Genomic DNA, 23,833 nt, shown 5'->3' on the forward strand with positions numbered 1-23,833 from the left:
CCATCGCCACACTCTGCTGCCATGTGCCACTTTCAGGTCTCTTCACACTGCTGGTGTGTTTAATTTTTTGACATAGGGTGCAGGCAGATTACGGGCCTCACATAGCTGCTGCCAGGCCCCTAATCTGCCATGGGCCCCTATATACCGCCTCCTCATGCTGCTGCCAAGTCCAGAGTCTCTCATGGGTCCCTGTACGGCCTCCCATTGCTGCTGTCTCTATCGCCACACTCTGCTGCCATGTGCCACTTTCAGGTCTCTTCACACTGCTGGTGTGTTAAATTTTTTGACATAGGGTGCAGGCAGATTACGGGCCTCACATAGCTGCTGCCAGGCCCCTAATCTGCCATGGGCCCCTATAAACCGCCTCCTCATGCTGCTGCCAAGTCTAGAGTCTCTCATGGGTCCCTGTACGGCCTCCCATTGCTGCTGTCTCCATCGCCACACTCTGCTGCCATGTGCCACTTTCAGGTCTCTTCACACTGCTGGTGTGTTAAATTTTTTGACATAGGGTGCTGGCAGATTACGGGCCTCACATAGCTGCTGCCAGGCCCCTAATCTGCCATGGGCCCCTATATACCGCCTCCTCATGCTGCTGCCAAGTCTAGAGTCTCTCATGGGTCCCTGTACGGCCTCCCATTGCTGCTGTCTCCATCGCCACACTCTGCTGCCATGTGCCACTTTCAGGTCTCTTCACACTGCTGGTGTGTTTAATTTTTTGACATAGGGTGCAGGCAGATTACGGGCCTCACATAGCTGCTGCCAGGCCCCTAATCTGCCATGGGCCCCTATATACCGCCTCCTCATGCTGCTGCCAAGTCCAGAGTCTCTCATGGGTCCCTGTACGGCCTCCCATTGCTGCTGTCTCCATCGCCACACTCTGCTGCCATGTGCCACTTTCAGGTCTCTTCACACTGCTGGTGTGTTTAATTTTTTGACATAGGGTGCAGGCAGATTACGGGCCTCACATAGCTGCTGCCAGGCCCCTAATCTGCCATGGGCCCCTATATACCGCCTCCTCATGCTGCTGCCAAGTCTAGAGTCTCTCATGGGTCCCTGTACGGCCTCCCATTGCTGCTGTCTCCATCGCCACACTCTGCTGCCATGTGCCACTTTCAGGTCTCTTCACACTGCTGGTGTGTTTAATTTTTTGACATAGGGTGCTGCAAGATAACGGGCCTCACATAGCTGCTGCCAGGCCCCTAATCTGCCATGGGCCCCTATATACCGCCTCCTCATGCTGCTGCCAAGTCTAGAGTCTCTCATGGGTCCCTGTACGGCCTCCCATTGCTGCTGTCTCCATCGCCACACTCTGCTGCCATGTGCCACTTTCAGGTCTCTTCACACTGCTGGTGTGTTTAATTTTTTGACATAGGGTGCAGGCAGATTACGGGCCTCACATAGCTGCTGCCAGGCCCCTAATCTGCCATGGGCCCCTATATACCGCCTCCTCATGCTGCTGCCAAGTCTAGAGTCTCTCATGGGTCCCTGTACGGCCTCCCATTGCTGCTGTCTCCATCGCCACACTCTGCTGCCATGTGCCACTTTCAGGTCTCTTCACACTGCTGGTGTGTTTAATTTTTTGACATAGGGTGCTGCAAGATAACGGGCCTCACATAGCTGCTGCCAGGCCCCTAATCTGCCATGGGCCCCTATATACCGCCTCCTCATGCTGCTGCCAAGTCCAGAGTCTCTCATGGGTCCCTGTACGGCCTCCCATTGCTGCTGTCTCCATCGCCACACTCTGTTGCCATGTGCCACTTTCAGGTCTCTTCACACTGCTGGTGTGTTTAATTTTTTGACATAGGGTGCAGGCAGATTACGGGCCTCACATAGCTGCTGCCAGGCCCCTAATCTGCCATGGGCCCCTATATACCGCCTCCTCATGCTGCTGCCAAGTCTAGAGTCTCTCATGGGTCCCTGTACGGCCTCCCATTGCTGCTGTCTCCATCGCCACACTCTGCTGCCATGTGCCACTTTCAGGTCTCTTCACACTGCTGGTGTGTTTAATTTTTTGACATAGGGTGCTGCAAGATAACGGGCCTCACATAGCTGCTGCCAGGCCCCTAATCTGCCATGGGCCCCTATATACCGCCTCCTCATGCTGCTGCCAAGTCCAGAGTCTCTCATGGGTCCCTGTACGGCCTCCCATTGCTGCTGTCTCCATCGCCACACTCTGCTGCCATGTGCCACTTTCAGGTCTCTTCACACTGCTGGTGTGTTAAATTTTTTGACATAGGGTGCAGGCAGATTACGGGCCTCACATAGCTGCTGCCAGGCCCCTAATCTGCCATGGGCCCCTATATACCGCCTCCTCATGCTGCTGCCAAGTCTAGAGTCTGTCATGGGTCCCTGTACGGCCTCCCATTGCTGCTGTCTCCATCGCCACACTCTGCCATGTGCCACTTTCAGGTCTCTTCACACTGCTGGTGTGTTTAATTTTTTGACATAGGGTGCAGGCAGATTACGGGCCTCACATAGCTGCTGCCAGGCCCCTAATCTGCCATGGGCCCCTATATACCGCCTCCTCATGCTGCTGCCAAGTCCAGAGTCTCTCATGGGTCCCTGTACGGCCTCCCATTGTTGCTGTCTCCATCGCCACACTCTGCTGCCATGTGCCACTTTCAGGTCTCTTCACACTGCTGGTGTGTTAAATTTTTTGACATAGGGTGCAGGCAGATTACGGGCCTCACATAGCTGCTGCCAGGCCCCTAATCTGCCATGGGCCCCTATATACCGCCTCCTCATGCTGCTGCCAAGTCCAGAGTCTCTCATGGGTCCCTGTACGGCCTCCCATTGCTGCTGTCTCCATCGCCACACTCTGCTGCCATGTGCCACTTTCAGGTCTCTTCACACTGCTGGTGTGTTAAATTTTTTGACATAGGGTGCAGGCAGATTACGGGCCTCACATAGCTGCTGCCAGGCCCCTAATCTGCCATGGGCCCCTATATACCGCCTCCTCATGCTGCTGCCAAGTCCAGAGTCTCTCATGGGTCCCTGTACGGCCTCCCATTGCTGCTGTCTCCATCGCCACACTCTGCTGCCATGTGCCACTTTCAGGTCTCTTCACACTGCTGGTGTGTTAAATTTTTTGACATAGGGTGCAGGCAGATTACGGGCCTCACATAGCTGCTGCCAGGCCCCTAATCTGCCATGGGCCCCTATATACCGCCTCCTCATGCTGCTGCCAAGTCTAGAGTCTCTCATGGGTCCCTGTACGGCCTCCCATTGCTGCTGTCTCCATCGCCACACTCTGCTGCCATGTGCCACTTTCAGGTCTCTTCACACTGCTGGTGTGTTTAATTTTTTGACATAGGGTGCTGCAAGATAACGGGCCTCACATAGCTGCTGCCAGGCCCCTAATCTGCCATGGGCCCCTATATACCGCCTCCTCATGCTGCTGCCAAGTCCAGAGTCTCTCATGGGTCCCTGTACGGCCTCCCATTGCTGCTGTCTCCATCGCCACACTCTGCTGCCATGTGCCACTTTCAGGTCTCTTCACACTGCTGGTGTGTTTAATTTTTTGACATAGGGTGCAGGCAGATTACGGGCCTCACATAGCTGCTGCCAGGCCCCTAATCTGCCATGGGCCCCTATAAACCGCCTCCTCATGCTGCTGCCAAGTCTAGAGTCTCTCATGGGTCCCTGTACGGCCTCCCATTGCTGCTGTCTCCATCGCCACACTCTGCTGCCATGTGCCACTTTCAGGTCTCTTCACACTGCTGGTGTGTTTAATTTTTTGACATAGGGTGCTGCAAGATAACGGGCCTCACATAGCTGCTGCCAGGCCCCTAATCTGCCATGGGCCCCTATATACCGCCTCCTCATGCTGCTGCCAAGTCCAGAGTCTCTCATGGGTCCCTGTACGGCCTCCCATTGCTGCTGTCTCCATCGCCACACTCTGCTGCCATGTGCCACTTTCAGGTCTCTTCACACTGCTGGTGTGTTAAATTTTTTGACATAGGGTGCAGGCAGATTACGGGCCTCACATAGCTGCTGCCAGGCCCCTAATCTGCCATGGGCCCCTATAAACCGCCTCCTCATGCTGCTGCCAAGTCTAGAGTCTGTCATGGGTCCCTGTACGGCCTCCCATTGCTGCTGTCTCCATCGCCACACTCTGCCATGTGCCACTTTCAGGTCTCTTCACACTGCTGGTGTGTTTAATTTTTTGACATAGGGTGCAGGCAGATTACGGGCCTCACATAGCTGCTGCCAGGCCCCTAATCTGCCATGGGCCCCTATATACCGCCTCCTCATGCTGCTGCCAAGTCCAGAGTCTCTCATGGGTCCCTGTACGGCCTCCCATTGCTGCTGTCTCCATCGCCACACTCTGCTGCCATGTGCCACTTTCAGGTCTCTTCACACTGCTGGTGTGTTTAATTTTTTGACATAGGGTGCAGGCAGATTACGGGCCTCACATAGCTGCTGCCAGGCCCCTAATCTGCCATGGGCCCCTATATACCGCCTCCTCATGCTGCTGCCAAGTCTAGAGTCTCTCATGGGTCCCTGTACGGCCTCCCATTGCTGCTGTCTCCATCGCCACACTCTGCTGCCATGTGCCACTTTCAGGTCTCTTCACACTGCTGGTGTGTTTAATTTTTTGACATAGGGTGCAGGCAGATTACGGGCCTCACATAGCTGCTGCCAGGCCCCTAATCTGCCATGGGCCCCTATATACCGCCTCCTCATGCTGCTGCCAAGTCCAGAGTCTCTCATGGGTCCCTGTACGGCCTCCCATTGCTGCTGTCTCCATCGCCACACTCTGCTGCCATGTGCCACTTTCAGGTCTCTTCACACTGCTGGTGTGTTTAATTTTTTGACATAGGGTGCAGGCAGATTACGGGCCTCACATAGCTGCTGCCAGGCCCCTAATCTGCCATGGGCCCCTATATACCGCCTCCTCATGCTGCTGCCAAGTCCAGAGTCTCTCATGGGTCCCTGTACGGCCTCCCATTGCTGCTGTCTCCATCGCCACACTCTGCTGCCATGTGCCACTTTCAGGTCTCTTCACACTGCTGGTGTGTTAAATTTTTTGACATAGGGTGCTGGCAGATTACGGGCCTCCCATTGCTGCTGCCAGACATGTAATCTGCCATGGGCCCCCGTACCGACTCCTCATGCTGTGACGTTGCAACAAGGTGTAATTCAACCCTACATATGTTAGACCGCCTTTACGAACAGCTAAAGGCCATCACAGATTTCCTGATGTTAAAAGCGGATAAAGGTACTCCCTGTGTAACTTAGATGTCAGCCATTGTCAGCTCATGTGTGACACCTGCGCTTGCTCAGGCCCTTTGAGGAGGCCACGCTATTCGTGAGTCGGCAGGACTATGGGATGAATGAGGTCAAATCGGCCATGGGCCCCCGTACCGCCTGTTCACGCTGATGCTGGTCCCACAGTGTGACCTGGGTCCCTGTACGGCCTCCCATTGCTTCCACTCTGCCATGTACCTCTTTGAAATCTCCTCACACTCCTGCGGTTGTCCATTTTGTCATAGGTTGCTGGCAGATTAGCGGCCTTCCATAGGTGCCGCCAGGCCCCATATCGACCATGGGCCCCCGTACCTCCTGGTCACGCTGCTGCTGAGCCCACAGTGTGACCTGGGTCCCTGTACGGCCTCCCATTGCTTCCACTCTGCCATGTGCCACTTTGAAATCTCCTCACACTCCTGCGGTTGTCCATTTTGTCATAGGTTGCTGGCAGATTACAGGCCTTCCATAGGTGCCACCAAGCCCCATATCGGCCATGGGCCCCCGTACCGCCTGGTCACGCTGCTGCTGGGCCCACAGTGTGACCTGGGTCCCTGTACCGCCTCCCATTGCTCCCACTCTGCCATGTGCCACTTTCAGGTCTCCTCACGCTCCTGCTGGTTTCCATTTTGTCATAGGTTGCTGTATGGCCTCCCATTGCTGCTGCCTCCACCGCCACACTGTGGCTCCAAACACTGGTTTTGGCCCCGTGACTGGCCAAAGGAGTGAAGTGTGCAGTGATTCTAAGATCGACGGCACTCATCTGCATGTCATACTGACAGACAGTATTATTTCTCTTCCCCAGCAGACTCCAAGGGCATTTAAATTAAAGGTACAGTGTTCTGCACTAATATTAAGTCTCTCTGAAGCCTAGAAACACCCTTTTTTAAGTTAAATTCACAGCGAATTTATTCGACTCGAATCGAATATTGTCCACGAATTCGCCGAATCAGTCGAATCGAATTTTTCATTTCTTCGCTCATCTCTAATAGTTATAAAAAAAAATCCATGTTGGTTACAACTAATAATACTATTTTCTAGCGCATGAATGGATATTTAAAGTGAACAAACGTTTTACCTTATTTACTAACACACTGTTACTGTGCAGTTTGAAAAGTGAACAGCTTCTACTTCTTCAGTAAATCAACCCCTGTATCTCAACAGCTGTAAAGTATATCTAAAGGCAAAACTTATTTTTTCTTTTTAGTTTAGATAAAGTAGGGAAAAGTTAAAACTCCTGTGCGATTTGTTTTTTTTCGCAGTCTGTGCCACATTGAGGTTTACCCTCACTTTCTGTAACATTGAATTATCAAGAATTGAAAGAAGTTTCTCCAAAGTGAGTGAAGTTCTTCCTTAGATAGTTGTGACATGTGTCCCCATTATAAGACTTTTTCCTCTATTACTGTAAAAAATCCACATCCGACCTCATCCACCACTTGCTGCCACCGAATGACAGCTTCGCTCCCCCCCATGCTTAAATAAGCAAATGAGGCTGGGTTCAATGGTGTCATGGGGACAGTGCCACTCTGTGACACCATTGACCATATATCACTCACCGGGAGCCCCACCCCATGACGACATTGACCTGTGGGTCTGCGGCTATCATTCTTTGTAATTGAAGTGGGCTTACATCACTGGAGGATGTGATTGATGATGGATCTACATTGTGTGTTTTTTTTTAATTTAATAAAGAACTTGTTGGTGAATTATTAGGGGTACCATGTACCCCATACTCATTCAAATAAGGAAGGCCAGGATCTGGAAGCCCCCTTGTTAAAATAGGCTTCCAGATTCTGATCAGTTACCCCCCCCCCCATACCACCACAACCACCAGGTCAGGGTTGTAGGGAAGAAAATAAGAACAGGGATGGGGGCATTTAAGATAACATCCAATAAATATAACTCTTTATTGAAGGAACATGTACAATACTGGAAAAACAGCCTATGCATTTCACACAATTAGTCCTTATCATGGCCAAGGACTAATCGCCTGAAACGCGTAGTCTGTTTTTTCAGTATTGTACATGTTCCTTCAATAAAGAGTTATATTTATTGGATGTTATCCTGAGTGTCAGACATCCCTGTTCCTATTCTGCTCAGTGGGAGGTATCAGCAGCCTCTACTTCTGAGCACCGGGCGGAGCTGTCATCTAGGAAGGTAGAAGCCCCCTCACACCTGTTTTACTTGTGGGGAAGAGGCTCTTGTCCTCATCATGCTCGTTCCCCAATCCATTTTTTTTATTCTTGGTGTGGGGTCTTCTTTAAAACCTGGTAAGGATTTTAAGGGGCCCTGCACACTTTTGTTTTCTTTTTTATACTGACAGCTGACATTTGTTTACATTTTACTGTCATCCAGGAATACCTCAGGTGACACCAGGAATGAGTCACTGGTTGTAAGGACGCAGGCGGGTGCTGACTCCTTAACAACCAGTGACTCATCCTTGCTTTCAGAGCAGGGAAGAGTCATTGGTTGTTAGGAACCAACACAAATCACAAGCAAAAATGCACCAAAAATGCATGTACTTGGGTTCTTGCCGCATTTTTGCCTGTGTGTTTTCATTGAAGTCTATGGGGCACAAAATTGTGCTGAATCACACCAAAGTAGCACAGGTACCTTCCCCAAAGTCACATCGCAGTTGGGCTACATTGATGTGAACGGGCACCATTGAAATCAATGTGATTTCCATTATCATGAAATTCTATGTGACTCAAGAGAAAAGACATTGTGGTACTAGGTGCAGCACTGAAAGGACCCTGCTGGAGAAAAAAATAAGGTAAGTATTACAACTTTTTCCTCTACCCCTAAAGCAAAAACAAGCATTTAACCCCCTGCAGTGTGGGGGGCTCCACTGCAACGGTACACAAGACACAAGACTTTAAGGACTAAAAGGATATTTGCAAGGACAAAATGTTCCTCGGAGACATTTTGAAAGCATAGTACTGTCCCTACAATTTTGCAACAGCTCTGTGGACAAAGCTGGGAAATATATGAAAAACAACAGATTGCTACGTATGATGTGTGCTCCTAGGCACAGGTTTGTCAGAGGCCACCAAAGAAGCACAGGGGTCCACCATTCTATGTACAGACTAGGGTAGGATGTCTTGTACTTATTCTGCTGCCAACAAAAAAAGAAATCAATAGAACATATTGAAAAACACCTGCTACAATGGAATAATTCATTACTGCTTTAAGATGCTTTATGAATAGACTGATTTGAGCATTTTACTCTTATCGGCATCTCCTACTGTCTCATATTTTGGCAAGCATAGAAGATTCTTGCATGAGAAATCCTGTCAATAACTATTTTAATTTTGAGCTACCATAGCAGAGTGTTTTCTTGGAAATCTTTATTACTACTCTGAAAAGTACCAGTATTGGAAATTTCAATCGATGAAAAGCGCTAACCTAGAGGGACAATAATACCATTAGGTTGCAAGCACAATAAGGCAGTTAATGAGAAATATCACACTAGAAGCAGTGTTTGCAATAAAAGTCATTTCTCATAAAGTCTACCAAAATCAGTCTTCTCTTTATGGACCATGCGAACTTAGGATATTTTCCAGACTATGTTGTAATAGCAGCTATTTTCGTTAATGAAAAACAGTCTGGCTTTTTTACAGTGGGCTTGAATTGGAATTTAAACTAGAAAAGCTACAATTTCTGGGGAAATTGTGTGAAGTGTTCTTGCCTCCACCAGTAGTCTACAACTGGAGTGGGCAGAGTAACTGGGTGGAGTGGCTTGTCACTCTGCTGCCTGCTCACACACCTGGGTTCTTATGGCAACTCACTCTACAGCAAGGGCAGAGAAGAGCGGTTAAAAACAAACTGCTCCAACTTGCTCACTTTATTGGCGGTTGCCATCTTCAAACGGTTGTAGTTTAAAAATTATAAATCCTACAGCAAAGAGCTTTATATTGTGAGAATCACAAGACCCAGACCTACATTTTGATAGTATGTCTCTGAAATATTAAAAATGAAGGCACAGTCGTAGTTTAGAAATTGCCCTTCAAATTTGAGATGGCTAGAGTGGAGTTTCAATGAATGTCAATGGGCGGCGTAAGTTGCAAACAAATGGTCATATTGTGAAAACTATCAGGACTATGGCTTAGCTGTAGACATTTTTAGTGGCAGCAGAGGTAGCTGAACATTTTGATATAAGATTTGTGTAGGTGGGCTTGAAAATGAGGGAGTGATGGCAGTTTAGAAATCATGTCCTGATTTTTCAGCTCACACTTTAGCTTTTGTCAGCTCACACTCTAGTTTTGAACATTCCGCCATTCATTCCTATGGGACAAATTTCACCACAATTTCACTGATATTTCGTGAACCATTCGGCGAAATGTTCCACAAAGTAATAGCACACCAATCGGGAACAATCTGCACGTTTCGGTATATTACTGTCTATGTAGTGTAAAAACTGTGGGAGGAGTTAGGGTGGTACATTTGGCTATAATAAGAAGAATATATATGTGAGATAACAGTAAGTGGTCTTGCCATGCAAAAACACTTAACTAGTAAACTGCTACCACAATCGCAGTGCAGCCACCAGTAGATAACTGCACTTTCCTTTACTAAGGACCAATAGTCAAGAACAAGGAGTGGAGGGGAGGAGATAGGAGGAGTGGACCCAAATGCTGTTTTCTATTTTCTTAACAAAGAATAATAGAAAACTGTTATTGATAAGTGCAGACACATATGACTGTCTGCATTTAATCCATTAGAGCATTTTTTTCTTAAATTCCAGTGCAGGTATGCTGACATTGACATTTTGCCTGCCCCATCAGGGAAAAGTGTCTGCAGACAGGCAAACTCCTCAATGACCTTTTTACTTATCAAGTCATAATATTATGTAATCTCACCACTGTAGACTCCCAGCCTCTCTAAAGTGTCCAACATCATGACATCATGCCCCCCATGTGGCAGTGTTAAAGCCTACTGAATGGCCATGTGGTAGTGTTATATAGGGTAGGTCAAGTGCTCTCTTATATCCAGAAGCCCCTTCATTGGCAATTTGGAATGGAAAATGATGCACAATTGTGCAGAATGCTTTGGGAAGCTCCTTGTACCAGAAATACTAAAAGAGAAGAGTGGGATTATGTGGCACTGGCAACAGCAGAATCACATGCAAGAATGAAAAGCCTTTTTGTTATTACAATTTTGGTTTAGCTTAGGAAATTGGAATTTGTGAATTTTGATTCAAACCCAATGACATTCACATTTCAAGATCAACTCTAGTTGTAAACAACACTTTTCCCAAACAATTGGTTTCCTTAGTGAATAGCGCTGGTGCAGTACATGGTAAGACTGTTGCATGATTACTTCAATAAAGTTTTGATCAGGAAACAATCTCATCTCTATACCCTAATGACATTCTCCATAACCTTTGCAAATATGATGGTTTTCCTTAAACACCCAGAAGAATCAAACTTTTAGATAACAACTTACTGCTTAAATGAAAATGTGACTCTGATGGCAGGACACTTATTAGAATTGACCCAATGATCTATACTTCATGTCCAATAATGTTTAAAGTGAATTTCATTTGCCATGACAATTGATTAATGTGAATAATATATTTCCTTTTTTTCTGTTTTTCAGCTTCAGCCAGTGCACACTACACACCAACCATTTGCAATGGAGGAGAAGTGCTAGACTCCACTACATCTTCCTTATAATCCTTCTAAACATTTCAAGCCAATCGGTTTTTAGACTGTTAGAATATATTATGCACTTGCTGTGCAGTCCTGTCTTTTTTTTTTAGAAGAAATATTTTTGAGGACTGTATAAAATGCTGTTCTAGAGGTTAAATGAATACTGTAATCTACAGATATAGAGACCATGTAAATATGCTTTTATTTGCATTCTTTACACATCTCGCTATGTCCACCAAGTAATGATGGCATTGACCATTTCATGTATGGGTCGTGTCATTTTCTATTATGTTTTTGTAAGCTAGGTTAAGGTTGTAACTAATTTTGAAATGCATTTTAAGTTACTTATAGTTACAGAATTTGTAACTGGTTGTTTTTGCACAACTGCAGCAGTTTTAATGTAAAGAAGCCAGTAAAAAATCTTTTACAATGGTTTCCAGCATGTGTTTCGTGGTTGAGAATATCTTTTATTTTCCGCCCTTCCTAGGGTGTTTCAGGAGAGACGATGAATTAAACTGAATGTATGGCTTCTGCATTGTCCTGCAAAAGATTGAATGCCAAATATGGCTATAGCGATTGTGATAATTGTCAGTATTATCAAAAGGCAATGAAGCATATTTATTAACATGGTACAAAGGAAAATGGAACACAATATCCTTAATGAAAAATAGTTTCTGGCTGATTGCTATGGGTGATTATACAACACTTTTCTTTGTACTTTTTTAATAAATATGCTGGTATGTGCATCTAGAATCAATGAGCTTAACACATTTTAGCATTCATCAAACATACATTTTTGCAGAAACAAGTCTGTTAACATTGTTTTTCATTAACAACCCCTACATGTATGTATCAGTTTGTTTCAAATTTTCACATTTTCCTGTTGTCTCCAGTAGAAGTAAGTATTGGTTTACATTTATATAGAGATAGCCTATGGGGATTGTGGAAGCACCTATACCTTCATATGGACCTATAGCGGCAATTTATCACGCATTTTTCCTCTGAGATGGAGGTAATCCGCTGATTTAGGCACATTCAGTGTACATTGCATAAGTCTGTATCACTTTGCCAAGGTAAAAAAGTGAGATTGTGATAAAACACATTGAAGGGCCAAAATGAGGGAGGTATTTATTAGTTTCTGGTTGTGCGGGTGTATTGTCAACTTGTAATGGTAGAATTCCTAGCAGGTGAATTTTAGATCCATTTTAAAATGCACCTGAAATGTGAAATCTGTACCCAAAAAAGGCAATCAGAGGGCAAAGGACTAGTCATCAGCATTGTCATTAGACTCCTTGCAGCTGATGTCTTCCTCTTTACTGCCCTACCATGCCTTGTTAAACACCGTCTGCTTGTGGAAGTGGCCATCTTGTTAGAGGACCAGCTCCTTGTTCTCTCATGGCAGAGCTGCCCTAGTGGGGGAATATTCAAGAAGTAGCAGGAAAGGTGGAGGAACACAGATCTGCAGCATGAACAAAGTAGAAGGATGATGCATAGACTGCAGATCCTTACTGTGTGTACAGATTCCTGTCCAGGAAGCAGCTCAATAGTGACATCACAAAATCTCACTCAATATCTCATGATACTAGCAGTTGTAAACAGCAGTGCCTCTTACACTGTAGACAAATCATCCCTTTATGATTTCAGGTCAACTTGTATTAATATACCCCATAGGGAGAAAAAAAGAGGGCGCAGTTAGTTCCTGCACTATAACGTATAGGAGCTCACCAAGCTGCCATTCCTGCCAGCCTAAGTAAATTGACTTAATGTTTCGCTAAAGGGCAGAGGAACAGGATACAAAATGCTGCATGGAGTTGGCCTTCAGGAGTTCTCCAGGTGATCAAGGAGAGCTGCACTAACATGCACTGTGTGAATGCAGTGAGTGTAGTACAACTTCAGGCATTTACAATATCCACTTTTACAAATTGCATTAAAGTAGAAATAACATATAATAAAAGTTGTATTTGTGTAGAAAGGAGTCCTAGAAAAATCACATACTCAAATGTCCACAAAAAAATTGGTATATATTTTACCATGAAATTATAATAGTAAGCGCTTACCATGGTCAACACCATATAAGTATATCAATAAGGTAGCCGCTAGTGCACATAACCCATGTCTCAATAGGGCAAATAGTGAAATATGTGTATGATATAACAGTGCTGTGCTACACAATCGTGATCACATTATTTCACTTTAGTTTGATCACGATTGAGTAGCGCAGCACTGTTATATCATACACATATTTCATATATTTTACCATGCATATCATCCAAGTGGGGTTATTTACTAAAACTGGGGAGTGCCAAATCTGGTGCAATTCTATATAAAAGTCAATCAGCTTGCAGGTTTTATTGCCAAAGCTTAACCGCTTGCCCTCCGCCCTATAGCAGAAGTACTGCTACAGGGCAGCAGGGCTGCGCAAACTCAAGTATATATATGTGATTTGCATTTCCAGGTAGTGGCCAGAACTGTGACCCGCACCATTATTGGCGGCTACAGATGTTAATCACCGGGTCCCACCCGGCACTCGGTGATCATCTGGGAAAGCTGACAGGGGAGACCTGTGTGTAAACAATACAGGTCTCTCTCCTATCAGCAGCCGTATCGCAAAAAATGGCCTGGTCAGGAAGGGGGGTAAATCCTCTGGAGGGCAAGTGGTTAATTGAACAAGCTGAAGTTAGAAGCTGGTTGGCTATTATACACAGCTGCACCAGATTCTACGTCAATGTGTTTTATCCTTTCTTTCTTTTGAGTGTTACTTTATAGACATGTAATATATAGAAATTCCAAATATACTGTACATTTGAAAATTATACATTTAGCACATGATCTCTACTTCATTGTTAAATGTCATCCATGAACCTTTAAAAAAAAACACCTCTATTAAAGCCACTTCCATATTCTGCTCATTTGTTTTACTGTAATAGAGTATAGTCAATTATATGTTCTAATTGGGCAGATATTTCTGTCCAGTACGTAGCCTGTGCAAAAAATGATCATATGACTATATAAATATACATTTTATTTTTAACTTAAAAGATTTTTTTAAATATACACATTCCTTCAAATCATAAATGTTAATTTACTAAAGACTGTGTTACATAAACCGCTCACAAATGTTGGCAACTGGAATTGGTGAAAACAGTATGTGAAATCAGTAGATCCAGAGACGCAGGCTGCTGAATGTGCAAATGTAAACAATTTTTGTAAATTCAAGCTTTCTCTTGCCCTCCAAGTCTCCCTTCCAGTCCTTGAATGTGATTGATGGCCTCAATGAGGTATCTAAGATGGGAGAGATAGGGTTTTGATATTTGGGTATTAGATCAGCTGCCTATACCTCAGAATCTAATAATTATTTGGCCATGTGGTTTTCATTGAACGAAACCCCTAAATTAATTTAAATCAGTATATATGTGTTTGAATTGCCCAGAATTGAAAGGCATTTATCTTATCTTTATCTATCTCACTGCAATAATTATGCCTTTGCTTCTCTTTTATTTTAGAGAATCATATTTGTTTAATGCACAAACTCATTGGCACATGCTGTTTGCTGAACTATTACAAGTATGCCCACAATTAAAAGTAAAGAGCCAGTAAACATAAGATAGATTTTTGGCTTCTATAAAAGAGGTAATAAGAGGCCAGTCCACCCAAAAGTGATATTTTGGAAATAGGGAAAGTATATATCCTTAGTTTCCTTTTTCCAGTCTCATCTCCTACCCCACATCTTCTTATAAAAAAGAAATGTTTCTGGTTGTTCTTACTGACTGTTATATTCAACACAGTATAAAATAAATGTACAAAATCAACAGGGAAGACCTTCTCGTAATTGCCATGTACAACTACAGAGATCTCAGTACCAAGTACCTGGTTGTCATAAGATATTGATAAGTGTTTTAAAAAGTAACTTCACTTTTGTTGAAAAAAAAACACATTCCTCTCTGGGTTGTCTATGTACATTGCAAGGATTTTAACAAACTTTGTTGCAGATTCCTACTTTTTGCTATTCTGAAGAAATAGCTGCTTGTCTGTGTCCATGTACTGAGTAAGGATAGGTCCACACCTATGCAGTTTGCGTTGGATCCATTTCTGCAGTGCTTTTTGCGGCGTGTTTTGTGTTTTTGCACATGTGTTTTTGCCACATTTTTTATGCATTTTTCAGTTTGTTTGTTTTTTTCAACTTGTTGCTGGGCAGAATAAAACGCAAAATGCATCAAAAACGAACTACATGCTTTTCTGCAGCATCTCCATTGAAGTCTATAAAACAAAAAAAGCAACGTTTTGCGTTTAAAAAAGTCCCTGACCCTTTCCAAAAAATGCTCTGGATGAAAACAGGGAGATGTGAACCTGTCCCATAGGAAATTATGTTAAATGGACTGCTGCGCATTTCTGCAAAACTCAAAATGCAGAGGAAAACGCATAGGTGTGAACCTAGACTAAATCCGTATGGGAGTAATTTTAGAATTATCTTTCAGCTGCTGCACTTGCATGGCTCTAATGTGGAATGTGGCTAGGTCTGCATCCCTTTAGACGTGTTTATCCTTTGGGAGTATCTCACCAAAAATGACATTTTTGTTGCAGTGGATGCTCATACCTTAGTGCAGACTTCTGCGAAAAAATCAGTAAGCCAATCATACAAGCAGGGAATTGCATTTATGAGGGAGGGCTCTCTGTACACCATCTACCATCTGTGTACAGAACGCCTCCAGGTAGCCATATTACATTGCATTTTATAGAAAATTACAGCGCTGCACATTGAAAAGGAAAGGTAATTTTTAATAACAATTAATTGCAATATAACTTATGTAGGAGTTCTATACACTATATTGTTTTTTTTATTTGCTCTTTTTTCCCACAAAAGTGGAGTTACCCTTTACATTTGCATAGGAATTTTGGATGGCCTGACATTTATTAACATTTATTGATATACATGTGAGAGTTCCATAAGCTCACTTTATATTACCTGAATATAGTCACAAAACTGGTAGGAAGTAATTCCCTACCTATAATGATATCCTCATCCTGTGGAAAAATAACTTTCACATTTGTGTTGGTGAATATTATATGCAGCTCTTCTATGTAATATCTTTCTTTGATTTACTGCTCCTTTTACATCATAGTTTGGGACATGCTCTTAGAAGATGTCTATACACTGTTGAAAACTCCAATGATATGCTTTGATTGAACACAATCTGTACTTTGAATAAATGATGTGGTGCTTTAGTTGATCGCAAATGGAGATGGCAACTTCTCTTTCCATAACCACATACAGTAAGCACATAGGAACAAGTGTCGGATTGAAGCTACTTTTGAAGATAATAAAAGCACAGTGGACTGCTTACCAGTACCAGAAGATATGAAGCGAAAGCACAAGACTACTGAAATAGGAAAAAAAAAAGACTTATTAAGAACTCAAAGAAAAGCACAAGTATTCTTCCTTGGCTATTTTATACTGGAACGGATAATGTGAAAACATATCTATGGTTTATTCTTCACAAAGCTGTGCATTGACAGTTCTTCCTTTGGTGACCTGAGCTCAAGGGGATTTTTTTTTTACTAGAAAATATTGTTAATACGAACAATGTAAATCACTGTGGTCACATTAATCGAAATGTGTGTACTAAAATATAAAGGAAATTCAGCTATTATGTCAGATGTCTAGACTGTCTATTTAATATAACGTACTGAACACATATAGTATAGAGACATAATAGTTGTTTGATAAACTGAAAATAACATTAGTACAATACTGGAAAGCCACATAAATTATTCTGAGTAGGCACTTTTAAAATAAAAGTACTGTATCTTGGTATATATGAATGGCAGTGCTGCTTGTCTTGTATAACAATCAGAATGTCCATTTCAATTCTTCCAATAAATATTTTTATGTTTGACTAAATGTGTTTCTTGACTCCCGCAGTTCTTTAGTAAGTCAGACAGGTCCTGCTGCTGTGTATATTTCCTGTAGCAGTTCTAGGAGAACATGCAAGCTGTGGTTCTGGAGGAGGGATGTTCTAAAATTCAATGGAGAGCTTTGTCTGAGTTTTCTGTTTAAGATGACGGAACTAATTTGCATTTTTTCTATTTCATGCTGATCTTTAATGGGCTCTTTCAAGTTGCCTTGCATGCAGTCTCTTCCTCTTCTATTTCTCCCCACACTTTCTCACACTCAGCCAGGCAAGATGGTGGTACTGGTATCAGACACTACCCACATACATATAAGGCATTATCAGAGCACTGCGGTTGACCTTTTCCCAGCATACTAGAGCTGGAGTACTTATCAGTACCATATGAAGTCACAGTCATGCTCAGTAGGCATTGGGGCTGTTACTCTCACACTCAATGCAATCCTTTATATGCTATTAAGCAAAACTAAAAAAGTATAGTATATGTCAATACAGCCTTTTTTTGGAAACAAATCCATTAAAAAATGTAATCTACATTTAGAAAGGAGGGTGGCAATGAAATTGGCAATAAAGACATTTCTATGTCCTTTCCACCCTTTGAGTAATATGCATGACACTACTCGGAGCAATATAGCATTTCATTTTTCTTCCCAAAGTACATGTTTCTTCTCATTCTTCATTATTTTCTGTGACGCAAGTCAACTGGGTGATCACAGTTGTAGGCTTTCCTCCAAATCTTACGGGGAAATTTAGAGGAAATTCTTCCAAATCTATGGGGGCTCTCTGGTTTGTAAATGATTGTTTCCAACCTAAAAAGAGTGATTGATACCATGCTCACAAACATTAGGAAAAAATTAGTATGAATTTGTAGTGTATTTTATTTATATGTTACTGTGTGGAAACACAGTCCCTGGAACTCATGAAAGAAGGTCATATACACTCTCTAGAAATGTCAGTACCTTCATATACCTGTCGGAAACATTCATTTATTGCATGTGTAGCACACCCTTGGGTGATACTTGGCTAGATATATAGGTTCAGCTCTCACCTGAATTTGGTAACACCTCCGATTATACCCAGAACACTTCGACACTCTGAGAATATTTTTTATAGGTTTTATTGAAGAAGACAAACCTGGAAAAAGAACTAGCTGATTTAACACAGGTAAGGTACATAAAACACAGATACCACTTTGCATAACACAGTTAGTAAGAAGTCACAATTCACTCGCCAAAAACTCCAAAAACTGGCTAATATCACACTGACTAGGGTGACATATGAGAGTGACATTGACACATGAAACAATAACTGTTAATGAGATTTAGCAGCTTATTGACATTTGCTATAGCAGTACTATCTAGAGCAGAAATATCCTACCTAACCACTGGCCAGTGGGATGAAACTAAAAGTCTCTCAACGTTGGGGCCCTTTAATCAATGGAAGAGCGCTCACTCTCTGCATGGGAGAGTATTTGTAATCCAGGGGTAGCAGGATAGCACAGTCTTCTTTAAGCAGAATCTTCCAGTGAACATTGTAATAGAAGAAAAACAATACTTCAACCAATCTTTACCATACAGGTGAAATCCTGATATACTGACACTTGCTCAGTATATTCAGAGCAGCAAGCTTCTGTGGGGACTTGGAACTAAACACACTCTTCAGCCACAGCACAAGTCTTGAGGAAACACTAGTAATATACAGAGACAGAGTTCTCTCATCAATCAGCAGCAGGAATAGCTAATTCTGAGCAGCTTGGGCTTTCCAAGATCTGTGTCACTCTGAGAATTAGAGAGCAGACTTTCTCATGACCGTTCTCCAGAGATGAACAGCAAATGCAGCAATATCAAAATCCCCTTTCATTACAGAGTACTCACTGTTTCTGGATTGTCCTCTAGATAGCATTAGACAGCAGTAGAAATCCTCTCTCTTTCAGCAGCTCCAAACTTTGACAGACACATGCGCTTGAGTGGCTGTAATCCTGAGTGTCAGGCAGGACAATCCTTGATTTGCACACTGTCCTCCTGCAACAATTCCTCTGCTACTCACTCCCAGCCCAGCCCATGGGCTCTAGCAGCACAGAAAGTGAGACTCTGTGACTTTACACCAGGAGCCCTTGCTCCATGCGGTCCCCTGAAAATGTCTGCCTCCCCACATGTGCTTCTTCTTCCTTTTTCCTCTCTCCTTTTCCTCCACAGCCAATCATAAGTTCAGCTGCAACAGTGCTGCTATGGGTGGATCCTTCTCAGCTGTAGCAACCACCAATCAGAGCACAGTCCTGCTTTTCCCGTCTGTCACTCACAATGAGTGAAAAAAAAATGCTTTGCAATTACTGTTTAAGATTTAAAGCAACCAGCACATCTCTACACATGAAAGCATGGTAGGGGGCAGTACTGAGGCAGGAGTGTCCATACTGTGGACAGTCTGCCCCCAATGCATGTTCAGTAGTTGGGGAGCAAAGCGTTACTGACTGCAAAGATGCTGTCCACTACATAGCATCACTGGTTGCAGTGTGCTTCGTATCTGACGGTGTCCTAGTGAGCTGGGAGGTAGAGGGTGGTACCTGCAAAGATGTATACATACTCTGAGAACTCAGGCCTGTCTCTGTACATCAACATAAAGTTTGTCCCAATTATTTCCAGTTTCCTTACCTATAGATATAGATAAGGAACTGGAGGTAATTTTTTTTTGTCGCAGTAATAGGAATCCTTTGTGAAAGTGGTGCAAATGATAACTACCTGAATCTGCTGCACAGGTCAAAACTCTAAAGGGAAACTGTCTCAAGGCTTTCGTGAATTAGGCCACGGAACTTTTAAAATGACCGTACTGCCAGAGATGTGTTGCAAATGCGTTATTAAAATGCCTCCAGTGTATTCTTGGTTCAGTTGTTCTCTTTTGTTTTTTGTTTAGGATCCTTATATCTTAAAGTGCATTTCCACTTTTGCAGCCAAAATCTGTAAAAATATGTATAATAATAATACCTACTTTATAGTTGTTACATGCCCCCATTCACATAGCATACGGCAGCTTAAAAAACATTTTGCAGCTTACCTTTTTTACATAGATGCTCTATTCTGGAACCTCCAGCAAAATGCTAGGTAGTTTTCTTTGTTCTCTGATCTTCATTATCACTTGTAACTAGATTTGAAAACTTTCTGTACTAACAAAGTGTTAGAGGTAAAAGCTGGGTATGCACTGACAGTTTTTTTTGTTTGTTCAACCATTAGGATGAATGAAAACAAACTGACAGATTGCCGTACAATTACAAGTGATGTTGATGCTGTGATCTCACCTGTTCTTTTGAATTCTGACAGATTTCACAGATTAGCACTTGCAGCCATTGGCTCTGAGTGCTGATCAGCTGCTGTTTTTTCAGCATGATCCTTTGACATAAGATCAGCTTCTGTCGCAAAGAGAGCTATATACACTGACCGAAAGTCGGCAGGTGTGTACCCAGCTTTATGAACTGGACCTGCATTGTATGATAATGAGGAGAGACTTAACCACTTCTCGTCCGGCCCATGTACATAAACGGCCTCCGCATGCACTGCCTGTGCGCGCTCCCTGGCAGCTCGCAGCACCGCGATCCGGTGCCCGCTGTGTCCTCCGGCACCGATCTCTGTACGGGCCCTCTGTGTGAGGTCCTGATTCATGTGATCACTGATTGGCCAATCAGTGATCATAGGAACAGTAGTAAACAAGAGGTCACTTCCTGACATCATACTTGTGAAATCTGTAAATGATCACAGAGGTCACATGGTACAAGGCTATTCACAACAGCCTTGTACCATGTGACAAGCCATGGCCAATCACAGCTCTCACAGTATTTCTCAATGGCTGCAAGAATGCAGCCAGAGAGAAGGATAAATTATTGCTTTTACAGCCTTTATGGATGTAAAAGCAATCAGTGTAAAAAAAGGAAAAAAAAAATCTTCATCACCCCCCCCCCCCCCAACAAGTAGTACAGTGTCACTATGGCAACACTGTACTGCTAGGGTGACGGTATGTTAAAAAAAAAACAAATAATAATATAAAAAATAAAAATGTAAAAAAAGTTTTTGAAAAATTATAATTTTTAGTTATAAACTAACTTGGGTTATTTTTTTTTTACTAAAAAGATAGATTAATACATTTTGGCCAAGATTTATGAAGAAAGATTATTTATTTGCAACATTTTACAAGAAAAACACTTTTTTTTTAAATGTGTGGACTTTTTCATTTATATAGCAAAAAAATAAAAATCCCAGTGGTGAATAAGTAACACCAAAATAAAGTTTTATCTGTTTCAAAAAAACGCAAAAAAGTCATATGGGTACAGTGTTGCATGACCGCGTAATTGTCATTCAAAGTGTGATAGCACTGAAAGCTGAAAATTGGCCTGAACAGGAAGGGGGTGAAAGTGTCCGAACTTGAAGTGGTTAAGCTGGCCATACATTTTTTAGTTCAACCAATTGGTAGACCGACGTCAAACCACATTGGCCACACGTTTATCGAAATTTGGTTCCTGAAACGGCTGAATTGCAATCCATGCATAGCCAGCTTTAGAACAGACTCACTCTAACATTGTTCAAAAAAAAACTTGCAGTCAGTCATGACATCTCCTCCTGGGAAATATTTTGAAAAAAAATTTAATTCTGTGTGAATGGGAACTCATTGGGGTTTTCTCAAATTTAACTGCAAAAGTGGAAATATGCTTTACAGACTCTTTCTTTTCAAGTAGCATTACACACTTCTTACTTGTTATTTCAGTGATAGCTTTTAGTTTCTTTTCTACACATAGAAAACACTCCGATCAGTTGCAAAAATACTTTTTTAAAAGTCAGGCCAAGTCTCAGAGAAATAAGTCTGCGAGTGTAAGCCATAAACTGCTGGTAATAGATAAATATATGCACCTTCCCGGCATCTGCAATAATCGGAACTACAGGCAGCAGACTGTGGAACAAGCACGAAAGCAGGCCAGGCACAGCTGGACTAAACTATAATTCTAACAGGCTGATACGAAGAAGCTATATCATGCTGGATTGAACAGATGGAGGAAGACATAAGATGTAAAGCTGGGCTTCAGACAGAGAGAAGCGGCATGACAAGACCACACCAAACAGCATTACAGACTGACTATAGAATGCCATGCCAACCCCGGCTGCAAGCATTGAGGCATTACATTGGTAGGCAAGCTGGACTGCAGAGATAAAGAGAACTAGACATCTGTTGTTGATCATGTATTTTGTACACAGAGGGCTATACATTACAGGAGGCTTACATTTTGCACAAGTGAAAGTGATAAATGTAATTGATTAGTCATTCCATATCTAGAAAACGACTACTGATATCTTGGATATAATGCGCACCAGGAATACGCAGCACACATTCAACCTTCATAACTCAATGTGTCCTGCAGAGTATGCGAGGTTCTGCCAGTATAATCATATTTTTACTTCAATTTAGATTCCAGCAGATGACTATTTTCAAGCAAGGATCAGACAGATTATGTGACTATGTTATTATAGACAGTGACACTCTATAATATTAGGTGAGATATATCTTTTTATCTCGTCCCGCACTGTTAAAATCCGTAACTGAATGTTGAATGGAAATGCCTTAAATCACATTTTTTTCTGAGCAAAAAATGCTTCATCTTGTTTTCCCTCTTCAGTGCTCTATCCTTGCAGAGCTGAGTAACAGCTGCACCCTTCCTCCCACTAACTTGTGTTGCATAGGAAGAGAGGGGGCGTTTCTAAATAGCTTGTTTACTTATTTTTTATTTATTACAGGTACTTATATAGTGCTGTCAACTTAGGCAGTGCTTTACATATTTATTGTACATTCACATCAGTCCCTAACCTTCAAGGGGTGTACAATCTAAGGTCCTCAACTCACATTCATACATACACATATTAGGGCTAATTTAGACAGGATCCAATTCACCTAACAGCATGTCTTTGGAGTGTGGGAGGAAACTGGTGTACCTGGAGGAAGCCCACGCAGGCACAGGGAGAACATGTAAACTCCAGGCAGGTGGTGCCGTGGTTAGGATTTGAGACAACAACTCTAGTACTGCCAGGTGGAAGTGCTAACCATTTAGCTACTATGCTGCCCCAACTTAGTGCTGATTACTGAGTATGCCTATTGGCTGCACAGTTGTATTTAAACAACCCCCACAGCTGTTGGAACGGCATAATGAAAATAAGACTGTGAAAAAAAAAGGTGTTAGTATAAAGTAGGGGTCCTCAAACTACGGCCCGTGGGCAACATGCAGCCCGCCGAGGACATTTATCCGGGCCGCCGGGTAGGGGCGTATCTGCCACGAGGCAAGGGACAAGGGTTTGGCAGGTCGGGAGAGCTCAGCAGGGCTCAGGCGGGAGGCACGAGGGCAGGATCAGCAATTCTAGTACAGGGGAAGGTGGGCTCGGCTTATGAACCTGCACCACTCACCTGGCCTCTCTGCAGCCAGGCGGCCATCTATTCTGATCAGTGCATGCAACCGTCACGGCTGGAGGGCAGAGCCTAGAGCTGACCATGAAGAGGGGGAGCAAGAGAGGAGACTCCATCGCTGCATGTCGGTTATCACGGCCACGGACCCTAGATAAGTGCAATAGATGATCGATCTCCTCCCTCTCTCTTTTCCCCCTCTCTCCTCTATCCCTCTCCCTCCCTCCTCTCTCTCTCCCTCTCCTCTCTCTCTCCATCTCCTCCCTCTCTCTCTCCCCTCCCCCTCCTCTCCCCCCTCCCCCTCCCTCTCTCCACCTCCTCTCTCTCTCCCTCTCCTCTCTCCCTCCCTCCTCTCTCCCCCCCTCCCCCCTCTCTCTCCCTCCTCCCCCCCCCTCCTCACTCTCTCCCCCCTCTCTCTCTCCCTCCTCTCTCTCTCTCTATCCCCCTCCTCTCTCTACCCCCCCCCTCCTCTTTCTCTCCCCCCTCCCCCCTCTCTCCCCCTCCCCTCTCTACCCCCTCTCTCCCCCCTCCTCTCTCTCTCCCCCTCCCCCTCTCTCTCCCCCTCTCCTCCCCCCTATCTCCCCCCTCCTCTCTCTCTTCCTC

The 23,833-nt window shown here is 43.7% G+C and overlaps 1 protein-coding gene across 1 annotated transcript in view; it reads left to right on the forward strand.

The window, feature by feature from the left end:
- Positions 1-16,797, forward strand: part of GRM3 (glutamate metabotropic receptor 3) — a 318,817-nt gene extending 302,020 nt beyond the window's left edge. Inside the window, exon 6 of the mRNA XM_089685978.1 lies at positions 10,846-16,797. Coding sequence (XP_089542104.1) covers positions 10,846-10,922 — 77 coding nt within the window. The 3' untranslated portion in view covers positions 10,923-16,797. The remainder of the gene's footprint in view (positions 1-10,845) is intronic.
- The last annotated feature ends 7,036 nt before the right edge of the window (positions 16,798-23,833 follow it).

This window comes from Staurois parvus, unplaced genomic scaffold, assembly GCF_062004578.1.
Source record: "Staurois parvus isolate SC_StPar_1 unplaced genomic scaffold, SC_StPar_1.0 ptg000019l, whole genome shotgun sequence".
NCBI lineage: Eukaryota > Metazoa > Chordata > Amphibia > Anura > Ranidae > Staurois > Staurois parvus.